General features: G+C 37.6%; 1 protein-coding gene across 2 annotated transcripts in view; it reads left to right on the top strand.

Annotated features, from left to right (window-relative positions):
* The window catches only part of GRID2 (glutamate ionotropic receptor delta type subunit 2), a 1,067,823-nt gene that overhangs the window by 802,250 nt on the left and 253,042 nt on the right, over positions 1 to 12,531 (top strand). For both annotated transcript variants that reach the window (XM_083367820.1, XM_083367821.1), the window contains exon 10: positions 6,536 to 6,733. In XM_083367820.1, coding sequence (XP_083223946.1) covers positions 6,536 to 6,733 — 198 coding nt within the window. The remainder of the gene's footprint in view (positions 1 to 6,535; positions 6,734 to 12,531) is intronic.

Genomic DNA, 12,531 nt, shown 5'->3' with positions numbered 1-12,531 from the left:
GGTGGTTTTATACTAGCAGGCAAGTTTGGCAGAGTGGAAAATTATATTCTTTGAAGAGTTCAATTTAATGGATTAAAATATCAGTATTAAGATCTATTCTGATTTGATCAGAAAAATCTAAGAGGTTGAACCTAGGTCATTTTATATGCTCCGTGAATGCTAACAGTCTGGCTAATTATTTGACCTTGCTGCTTCTTTCAACAGGACATTAAAAGGTCATGAGTTTGTAATCAAACCTTCAAAAGCGCTATTTTATATTTCTCACCAATTACCATCTCTCTCTCTTTTTCTGCTTTCATTTTGATTTTGCAAAACCACTAGAACATGGGTGTCAAACTCACTATGTCACGTGACATGTTGCAACGTATCGTGACTCTTTTTGCATTGCCGGCAATGGGGTTGGCACGGCTTCGGTATGATGAAACCGACCCGTGGGCTGGCAGTTTGACATCCCTGCACTAGAAGCTTAAAAGAAGATTCATTTTAAAATGAATAAAATAGGGAGTTCTTAAAAAAAGCAGGCAAAAAGGCTGCAGATTGCATAGAGAGATGCTTATATACTGTAGAACTAAATATCAACACAATATGTACAGCCAAATTTGAGAAAGCTATCTGCTGTATGAAAGCTATTTGCTTAAGAACAACTTCAAACAACAGGAGCTCTCTCTTCTTTGTGGTTTTACTAAAGTAGAGGTAATCCTTCAAATAAAGGATGCCTTTTAATCACAATAGATTATCCTCAGTAAAGTAAGACAGACTGTCATGTTAGCAATGAAACAGAGGACTTTAAAAACTATTTTCATTAAAATAATAGGGTTCTTAGTGATAGGGTAAGCTAAATTTGGGATCTTGGGGCTTAGAAGACACTTAGCAATGCATACTGGGTGTTTCACAGTAGACTGATATGATGTCCAAGATTAAGGAGAAGTTGATTTCATTTTCACTGGATGGTTTTAGTAGTTAAGAACAGCAGACAACTTCTTTGCTCTGATGGGATATATTATATTTTAAAAAAGGTTAAAAGGTAAAGGTTCCCCCGCACATGTGTGCTAGTCATTTCTGACTCTAGGGGCCGCTGCTCATCTCCGTTTCAAAGCCAAAGAGCCAGTGCTTATCCAAGAACGTCTCCGTGGTCTTGTGGCCGACATGACTAGACACCAAAGGCACACAGAACACTGTTACCTTCCCACCGTAGTGGTCCCTATTTTTCTACTTGCATTTTTACATGCTTTCGAACTGCTAGGTTGGCAGAAGCTGGGACAAGTAACAGGCGCTCACTCTGTTACGCGGCACTTGGGATTCGACCCGCCAAACTGCCAAACTTCTGATCGACAAGCTCAGCGTCCTAACCCACTAAGCCACTGCGTCCCTTTTTTATATTATATTACAATACCTATATTAAGAATAGGCACTGGATATTCTAAGGAACAGTTTCCATCAGCCCAGCCAGAATAGTCAGTGACACAGAACTCTAAAAGTTTAAGTCTGGAACATCTGGGGGTCCTTATTTTGTTTGCCCTGACACATACAAATAAGAGAGTATACCATGTTTTTCATTTACAACATCAGGATAATTGTACGTTGGGAAAGTCCATTTCTATAGACACTGTACAGATACCCACAAACAAGCCAAATGTTAGAAAACCCAGGACTCTTATAACTTTCTAATTAGGTCACCTGAATAAAATGGAAAGGAGCTTAAAGATCTATTTTTCTTGTAGAAAATGTATTTGGAAATGTATTGCTTTTCAACATGGCTAATAAATAATGAAGTAAAATTGAATCACCAAAATGCACTCATGAGTAAAGAAAAGTAGTGCCACAATAAAAACACATTGAGCTTCAGCAATTTCAATAAAAATGGCCAATTAAAAACATCGGGGGGAAATTAATGCACAGACAATTTTATGTGATGCCAGAAGGGCATTCATTTTATTTCATTTTATTACCAGAATATCCTCTTTAGTATGAGTATTTCAGATGTGGAATGCCATAGCTGAGAAGGTCCTTTCTTTAGACACTATTTACCTACTGCTAAAAATGGGAGGAATTAAATATTGAATGTAATATCCATGCATTTTTATGCAAAAATGCAATATTTCAAACATTCTGATCCTAAAAAAGATGCCCTTGTAAAGTCAAGAAATCCTGGAATCAAGCTTAACTTCTGATGACTTTATGGACATATCCATTATGTTTCCTGGTAATAATAAATTAGTTTGCCCTTACATTCTTTCAGAATTTTTTTTTCAAATACTCCACAGTCCTGGGATTTCTTGCTAGTCACCTGTCCAATTACTATGCACAGCTGTTCCTGCTGAGATTTTTCTGGATCAGCCATGGTTGGCTAAGTGCTGCTACCACTGTGATTAAGCTGATTAAAACATAATAAACCATGCTTTCAGTTTTACTAGAAACAAATTTTCAGCTGAAAGTTTATGACAATGAAGGGAGATGTTAGCCTCAATTAGCAGTGTTTTAACTTACATTTGTGAACAATCTTTAGGAACATTCCTTCATGCAGCATGATTTAAATTTGAGTTGACACAGATCTAAGGTATTTACGTCACTCTAAGAAGATCTAAAAAACATGGTGAGATAGTGAAAATTATCATAGCATTTTGACTTAATTTTCTATATTGCATTTAGAGACTATATGGGTAGACCAACTCAAGGTTTACTAATTTCCACCCAAATCATTCCTCCAAGGCAGAACCAAAGGGTAGCTAAAAGAGTGGGTCCTCATTTGTCTCCAGCCTACTCTCTTCTCTTCTGTATCTATGCAATAGTGCAACACACACAATGACATTTTAAATCAGAGTTTTATCATTTGCAGGTGCCAGACAGGTTACAGTGGACAAAGCAAAATAAAGGATTATCTCTGAGATATTTGAACAAAGTAAATTTAAATTTAAACAAAATTCTTTGTGTGTCTAATCACACTTGGCCAAATAAAGCTATTCTATTCTATTCTATTCTATTCTATTCTATTCTATTCTATTCTATTCTATTCTATTCTATTCTATTCTAATTCCAGTATAAAATTCTCCTTTGAAAGTGCTGCTCTTGAGACTCTATGTATGCGTATGTTACTTTATTATTTGTTTCCTAACATAAGACTATGAAAACATGACTTTTCTGGTTCCTCACCCGGGATGTAAAAGTTGAAGTCAGCAAAAATGTATTTTGCTCATTCTCTGCAGTGGAACAAGAATATCAATGGAAAACTAAGTTTCCTAACAGAATATATACTACAGAGCACAAACATCAGGAGATTATTGTGTTTGGGAAAGTCTAAGGGAGATCTGCCAATCAGTTGTGCTATTGATTGCCTTTTTATGAATTCTTCCTATCATACATGATTTTACAAGACATATCAGGAGACGCCTACTTTTTATCTTGATCATTGTCCCGCATATGAGATAATGAAATAAGCTACCCTTTATCTCTAGAAGGAAAATGGAAAAGACTTGGGTTCGATCAAGTCTACTATTTGTGAAAGCTATCCACTTCAACAGTCGTGGCACAGTGGTGTGTTACAAGTGGTCTTGAGCCAATTTTCATTCAAAGATTAAGTATTTCAAGAAAGGTTTCCTAAAAGCACTTTGATGTTATCAATATCATGGAGGGTCCATTAGCACCATCCTTTTTTAGTTTATTATTTATTTTTTATTTAATGAAAAAAAGCAGCATTACTAAACAAAGTCATGAAAAGAGTAGGTAATCTTCACTTGTTCTGAAACTCCATGGAAATAATATTTGCCTTGACCTCCTGAGGGCCCTGCAAAAACAAGTTATAGAATTGGTACTCTAGACAATAGGCAGTGAAGTATATGTTGCCTCTGGCAGGACTGTGGAAAGCACAGTGTGGAAGGTTACATGGTCTGAGATAAATCTCAACAAGATGCCTTTACATCAGGATCTAAGGCCAACTATGGTTTTAGAAAACTTTGCAAGATCAAATTCCCTAGCTAATCCATCTTAGGCTGTTATTAATAGCAATAGCAATTAGATTTATATACCATTTCATAGTGCTTTATAGCACTCTCAAAATGATTTACACAGCATATTGTCTGCAACAATCTGGGTCCTCATTTTACTGACCTCGGAAGGATGGAAGGCTGAGTCAACCTTGAGCCAGTTAGGATCAAACTGCTGGCTCTAAAGCTTTGTGAAATACTTCCTTATTATAAACCTTGGTTGTACAGAATTCTCAACCTTTTTGAAGCCTCATAGTTGATAAAATGTGTACATTATAGAACCATTATCCTCTGGATTTGAGAAAACTGGGGAAGGAGCCTACAACTTCAAGCTGATATGGTAAAGAAAGATGTACAGGGTGTTTTCCTGAATTGGAATGAGCTGGGAAATTTAGAATCCACTGCAGGACTTCAATGGTCACTAGATTCTGAAAATATTATTTCCTTAATCATTTGCAAGAAATCAAGGAAAAATGCTATGGCAAATACATCAGTGTATTGTGACAGGGACGCGGTGGCTCAGTGGGTTAGGACACTGAGCTTGTCGATCAGATGGTCGGCAGTTTGGCGGGTCGAATCCTGGGTGCCGCGTAACAGAGTGAGCGCCTGTTACTCATCCCAGCTTCTGCCAACCTAGCAGTTCAAAAGCACGTAAAAATGCAAGTAGAAAAATAGGGACCACTACGGTGGGAAGGTAACAGCGTTCCATGCGCCTTTGGCGTCTAGTCATGCCGGCCACATGACCACGGAGTCGTCCTCGGACAAGCTTTGAAACGGAGATGAGCACCGGCCCCTAGAGTTGGAAACGACTAGCACGCATGTGCGGGGGAACCTTTACCTTTACCATTATTGTGACATAAGTGATGATTTCAGCTGATGCATGCTTAGAAAGGAGGGAGGGAGGTTGTGTATGTTTGGTTTCTCATTTATGTATATAATTTTTTTCAAAATAACTATGTTACTGCATCCTGACTTGAGAAACTTTTTACAGAACTGGTCTTTCCTCTTTTCAGAATTTATTCTTCATTTCTAACGATAGATTGTGTGGGAGCCTTAAGATATGGAATTTTCAATTGAGACATTTGGTCATTTACAGAAATGACCATATTAATGAGCATTCTTTGCCAGATTCCAAGCACAAAAATTTCTGCAATGTGGAGCCTAACATCTGTAGTGAACATTTGGATGCCCTGTAAAGTGAAACACAATAAATCAACTCAAGAGTTGAAAAGTCATCTATTTCATGCTTGAACAAAATGTTAATACCTTGACAGTTTGGGGATCTTTAATTTGTGGCTAGCTATTGTGTAGTAGAAGGTACCCCTAAGTTCTTCACCTGCCTACTTTTGTCCTTGGTTTCCTGAAAGTTGAGCATAAGCAGTAAAGCTGGACAAGTGTTTTTTTTTCAAAAGCCTTTTTTATAAATCAGAGGAGCAACTAGTGGGGACTTATAACTTCCTGAATTCACATTCTGAATTATTAACTGTTATTATCTAATATTCCAACAAAGGAGATAGGAATGTCTTTCCAGTGTGAAGATCATCATTTGAATCATTCTTTTCCTGTACATATCTAAGGAATGTTGTACATAATGCATCAAATTGGTACATGACTTTGTGTGTGTTTGTGTGTGTATGTGCGTATGTAAATTAACTGCAGCAGATCAGATTTATTAAACAGGAAAGTAAGCTATCTTTTTATCTGTTCTAAATCAAAATGTATTTATATATAATATGCTTGCTGTCCAGTGTTGCAGTAGCTCTATCTATCATTTGACTTATTTGTATACTTTGTGTATAAAACCAAGCTCTGAAAATTTTAGTTTCCTAAATTCTGTTCTGAGATTGCATCACATATGTGATTTAAAAGACAGCTGGAGATCATGGCATGCTTTTCTTGAATAATGTCTTCAGAATGATAAGATTTCTTGGGTTAAGTGTTGTTTATGTTGTCACAAAAACATTCATAGCTCTACTGGAAATACTTAACTCTGAATGAGGATACATAGTTCCATTTTCATGTAAAGATGCATTCAGTAAATTTAATTGCATTCTGATTTTCTCTGTCCAGAAGCACATTGGTCTTATAACAATCCCACTTTGGAGAATTGGAATATATACTTCACTGTAATAGACCATAGTCAGATTCCTACAATGCATAGTGCCTTACTCTTTGAACTCATACATGAGATTATGAAACAAGCTTTCCAAGAAAATCAGACAACCGTACTATTTAAAATGTTATTCTATTGCAATACATGGCTACTCATTTGAAGTACTGTTATTTGACCATCAAGAATGGAAGAAAAGTCATTCTCCCTCTAGGCTTGAGCTGCTTTGCAATTGATAACAGGACATCTCTTCTGTACTACATAAAATAGAAATAATAGCCTAGGATTAGCAACTATGAAACACCAGAATCTGTCAGTAAACACTCAAAGTTCTGCAAGTTTAAAAAAGGAGGGGAGGAAACTGGGGTAAAGAATAGTGAAAAAAATCTTTGAAAAATATGAATTTCCTTTGCCATAAGTGTTACTCTTTTTCTTCTCTGTATAGGAGGAACCGTTTGTGATGGTGTCAGAAAATGTTTTGGGCAAAACAAAGAAATATCAGGGTTTCTCAATTGATGTCCTGGAATCTTTATCTACTTACCTTGGCTTCACATATGAAATTTATGTTGCGCCAGATCAGAAATATGGACTTCCACTGGAGAATGGGACTTGGAATGGACTGATAGGAGAACTAGTATTAAAGGTAAGGAGATTCCTCACCACTGACTGAAAACATATAGTGGGCAAGTGCATGTGTATACTTTTATTTTATATTTTAATTTCCTAATTAGTTCTAGTCATTAGACCAAGCCCAAATAAAAGGAAATTCAGTTAAATACTACTGAAATTAATTGAATTCTGAATGTTTCTGCCTTAGTTCTTCTTAACATTCCAAACTGAATTAAGATGTTGTAAGTGGTGGCTCAGTGGGTTAGGACGCTGAGCTTCTCGATCAGAAGGTCGGCAGTTTGGCGGGTCGAATTCTGAGTGCCGTGTAACAGAGTGAGTGCCTGTTACTTGTCCCAGCTTCTGCCAACCTAGCCGTTCGAAAGCATGTAAAAATGCAAGTAGAAAAATAGGGACCACTACGGTGGGAAGGTAACAGCGTTCTGTGTGCCTTTGGCATCTAGTCATGCCGGCCACATGACCACGGAGACGTCCTCGAACAAGCGCTGGCTCTTTGGCTTTGAAACGGAGATGAGCACCGGCCCCTAGAGTCGGAAACGACTAGCACGCATGTGCGGGGGAACCTTTACCTTTACCTTTAAGTACAATTACCATAGTAAAATGGAAATAAAATAGAACAGTAATTAGAGTACATTTAGCTTTAAAAAGATCAATAAAGTGGACAAGTCATTATAATACCTATGGGTGTTGCACTGAGTCATATTATTCTTAATAGAGTTCAAAAATATTTCTCTAGAGTGATTGGAAATTGTTTATTTAATTTAATAAAATAAATGAAGTACAATCATTACCTTTAAATAAAGATAATGATTAAGATAAGAAGCATCTTGGGGAGGTTAATGTGGAAAAGATGTCAGAAGAAACAGTTCATCAACCATTTCCCATTGTCTTTTACTTGTAACCTGGCCCAGATTGTTTCAAGGTTTTTAACAAATGGAGAAAAGTATACTAATAGACTACACAAATATGTAAATACAGGTGTACATTGGGCACAGCAATTGAACAGGGTGGTTCAAATAAAATGCCACCCAATGCAAAATATAGCTTCAGAGGCTATTCAAGTTCAAATGAGAATCTATGTTAAAAAGACAAACAAGAGCTTTCTTTGTTTTTCTATTACTAGTGAAGAGTATAACTAGTTAGTAAACGCTGTAGCTCTTTGCACCTACTGTATGTGGAAAAAACCCAAAAGATAGTTGGATGAATGGATTGTGTCTCTGTGCTTGCCAGCATGTGCGTGTGTGAGAGAGAAAGAAATAAAAAAAGAAATGTATTCTCTTTTGGAGTAAAATGCAGAGTAATGAATACTAAGCCAAAGAAAAGTTGAGATAGGGGGAAAATATAGCTAAATTACACTAATTTGTTACACTAATAATAACAATCACTATATCCTTCTTTGTTTTTCTGTTCTTACAAACCTTTCTTGTTTCAACCACATCCATCCATTGCTTTTACATTGCCTTTTTTCAAATCCATCCATAGGTTTCTTTGTCTTCCATTCCATCTTCCCTCCCTCCTCCCTCCCTCCCTCCCTCCCTCCCTTCCTTCCTTTTGTAATTCAGTCTTCATACATTTCCATTAAATTACAGAAATACTTTAGTGTGCTTCTTTTATACCAGTCACTCAGTTTTGTATTCAATATACGTCATTTAGCATACAATCATTCTTGGACCTATCTGTTTGACATTTACCATTCACACTACTTAAGTATCACAATTCTATTGCATTCAACTTTTTCCTAACAGTTCCATCTCTTACTTGTTCTTACTCTTACTTGACTAAAACATATGAAAAATGGTTTTAGGAATTGAGTTTGTCTAACCTAGTGAAAAGAAGGAGTAGGGAAAACATGATAGCAGTGTTCCAATATTTGAGGGGCTGTCAGAAAGAAGAGGGGGTCAATCTATTTTCCAAAACACCAGAAGGGAAGACAAGAAACTAATCAAGGAGAGAAGCAACCTAGAACTAAAGAGAATTTTCTTAACAGTGAGATCAATTAACCAGTGGAACAGCTTGCCTTCAGAAATTGTGAGTGCTCCGTCACTGGCATCTTTTAAGAACAGATTGAACAGGCACTTGTTTGAAATGATATAGGCCAGGGGTCAGCAACCTGAAACAGTGAAAGAGCCACTCGGAACCGGTTCCCTCACAAAAGGAAAAACTGGGAGCCGCAAAAAATGTGTGCACATGCGCGTACATACGCACATGTGCAGAACAGGGTTTGACTGAAGAGTGGAGCCAAGGCGAGATATGCACCTACCCTGCATATTTGAATTGATTGGTTGAACTTTTTTAGTCCCACTTTTTTTTTTTTTTGGACTGTACATGGCAGAGGACTGGGAGCCGCAGGAGACGTCTAAAAGAGCTGCATGCGGCTCCGGAGCCGCGGGTTGCAGACCTGTGATATAGGCTTTCCTGCATGAGCAGAGATTTGGACTAGAAGATCCCCTTCCAACTGTGTTATTCTGTTCTGTTCAGTTATAGTGTAAGCACAACAGGAAGAATCAGATCTATAATCCTGCATTTTGTATGTAATTGTTTCCACTCAAGAAGGATTAAAATAGAGTCCATTAGCTAATTTACTCCTAGTGCAACCATTAGTGTAACTGATGGCAGTTCAGGTTTTCTTCCCATCAAGATGAAAGTTGAATAGAAGGTGCAAGGAGGTGGAAGATGCTTCTAAAAAAGGGACTAAGTTACACTGGCAGAAGGAAAATTGAATGAAGAGCTAAATTAATAAGATTTTCCCCCTCCCTTTCTTCTTCTTATACCACTGCCAAGTGAAAGGGAAATTTTGGGACAATTTGATTTCTTCTAATCTTAGGATCGTTATCATCAGATACTAATCATCTATAATGCTATTGTCCATCAGAATAAGAGTATGGCTATCAATCACAGTTTTTCATATCTTCCCAGCCACTTTATATCCAAGTTTGATAAATACCATGGTTTGGATCAGAATGTCCTCCTGTTCATCCTAGATTTCCAGGTTTATATAATTTCTTGCCATAGATAACAATCTTTGCTAATCTCAGTGTACTCATAGCTTTCACAGGCTGTAGAGTATGCTAACAGCCTTAGTCATACCCATCTACATGTAGTATTTCCTGAAAACACTAAGGACAGTACCGGTCAGTTACAGATTTTGGCCCATTCATCAAAACACAACCACAATCCAGTTTTACCCAATATATGCTACTGCTATTCTGTGCAAGCTAATATAGAAAGTACAGTGCAATCTAATACATTGCTGATCACAATCCCACAAACTAGGAAGTACATGCAATGGACCACCCAACGGTGCTTTTTCAGGAGGCAACTGGACATTCTTGTTTTTCTTTGAAGACCTTTTGCTTCTCATCCAAGAAGTTTCTTCAGCTCTGACTGGATGGTGGGAAATGGGAGGATTTATATTCCTTACAGACAGCTGGTCATTTGCATTCTTTTAGAGAGTCGTTCAGGCCGCTTGGAGGTTTATCTGTGTCCTCAAGGTCACATGAGTGGTGCAAATGGGTGTGAAACTGTCTTAGAACTGCTGAAAGGACTGTGTTGTAGACTGGAGATAGATGATGTCATATCCCTCCTCCTCCGCTCAGTTTTGGCATAGATGGCCTCTTTGACACCTCTTTCAAACCATCGGTCCTCTCTGTCCAAAATGTGGACTTCACTGTCTTCAAAAAAGTGGCCTTTCTTTTTTTAAATGCAGATGCTGAATCTTTTCCTAATGGGTTTGCTTCTTGTTTTCTGTCCTGTGTCCTTTCACTGTTGAAGACAGGCACAGGATGTTTGGGATGAGTCTGTGTTGCCTGCATCTCAAACAGAAGCGCAAATGGCTCCTGTAGTCTGCAATGTTTTCTGGAAATCCGTTCATACTCCCATGCCATTCGAAAGGTGTTCATCCCAAAGTGCATAGCTAAATATCTATGGAGATTCTCAGACATCCAGGTCATGGTCTTCGATGAGAACACATGATAGCAGTGTTCCAATATCTCAGGGGCTGCCACAAAGAAGAGGGAGTCAAGCTATTTTCCAAAGCATCTGAAGGCAGGACAAGAAGCAACAGATGGAAACTAGTCAAGGAGAGAAGCAACCTAGAACTAAGGAGAAACTTCCTGACAGTTAGAACAATTAAACAGTGGAACAACCTGCCTCTAGAGGTGGTGAATGCTCCATCACTGGAGGTTTTTAAGAAGAGACTGGACAGCCATTTGCCTGAAATGGTATAGGGTTTCCTGCCTGAGCAGGGGGTTGGACTAGATGACCTCCAAGGTCCCTTCCAACTTTATATTATTATTATTATTATTATTATTATTATTATTATTATTATTATTATTATTATTATTATTATTATTAATAATAATAATAATCTTCAAAGAAAATCAAGAAAGTCCAGTTGCTTCCTGAAAAATCACCTTTGGGACAACCATGACCTGGATGACTGAGAATCTCCATAGACATGCAATGTCCCAATACACATTCAGAATATAATATATAGATTTACACACATGTGGTTATAATTTGGAAGTTTCAAAAAAGATTCACCACTTCCCCCACCATGCCAAATATAATTTTAGAAGGACATATTTCATAGAAATGTTCCAGCAAAAATTCTGAGAACTAGATTTTCTTCCATTCAGTGCCTTTTAAAAAATGGGAGAATAAAAATGTAATTTCCTGCCACTACAAGCTTGGGAATTAAATCTGCATAATTTTAGCAGTTTCAGAACAGGCATAACTGGAAAGTTATTAGGTAGGAAACAACATTTGAGTCTTGGGAGAATCTTGAGGAAAATATTGCAGTTTTTATCAAGGTACTGGCTGGATTCCCATTTCATACTAAACTTTTGCTCTATTATGGAAGTGACAATTGCCTGGATTCATATCACGGACCCTAGTTTGCAGAGATAGAAAACCAAAAAAAAAGGTCCTTCGGGCTTAGTATTTATACGAGTATTAGTATTTCTTATTTGTTTCTTGCTTTAAGAAGATCCAAATTTGATTCAAAATGGTGAAAGGCACATTCTTTTTCTAAATCTGGTATGCATAACTAGTTTGCATCCAATGTAGTAAGAAATTGCCCTGAAGTCAAGGGAATGTTGCACAAATCAGTACCTCCCTTCTCCCCATTCCCTGGGATTTAATTATCACAAATTCCAGCTCTACAATTCCAGCTTCCTACAATTTTTTTCTGACAGTGTATAGTAACATGCCTTACTAGACATGTGAATAGCATAAAATTCTATCCTTCCTAAGAATGAGACACCTTTACATGCTTTCAAATGGAAGTGTTGTTCAGTTCTATATAACCCACTTGTTCCCATAAAGACATAGACTTCATTCCTACAACACACATTAATAGCCCTGTAAGCCAGCAGAACAAAGCAGCCATTTTTTGCAGCACTTTGTTCATTCCACTGGAAAGATTCTTCTCAGAACAATAACAATAGCACTTAGTCTTATACATCATTTCATAGTGCTTTGCAGTCCTCTCTAAGCAGTTTGCCCAGTCAGCACATTGCCCCAACAGTCTGGGTCCTCATTTTACCAACCTCGGAAGGATGGAAGGCTGAGTCAACCTTGAGCCAGTCAGGATCGAACTTTGGCATTTGGCAGAATTAGCCTGCAATACTGTATTCTAACCACTGCTCCAGCACGGTTCCTCCAAGAATGGCAATGGTTGTTCTCTTGAATGAGAGAAATCCACGATTGTCTGAAAGGAAGCACAGAAGTAAGCATCCCTTGGTGCTATCCAATGAGTGAGGGCTATTGGGAACAGTGAATATCGCTGTGGCTAAGTGATTAAATGTGTGCTTC

The sequence above is a fragment of the Vipera ursinii genome (genome assembly GCF_947247035.1).
Source record: "Vipera ursinii genome assembly, chromosome: 7".
NCBI lineage: Eukaryota > Metazoa > Chordata > Lepidosauria > Squamata > Viperidae > Vipera > Vipera ursinii.
The sequence above is the reverse complement of the archived record's forward strand: the minus strand, read 5'-3'. Positions and strand labels throughout refer to the sequence as shown.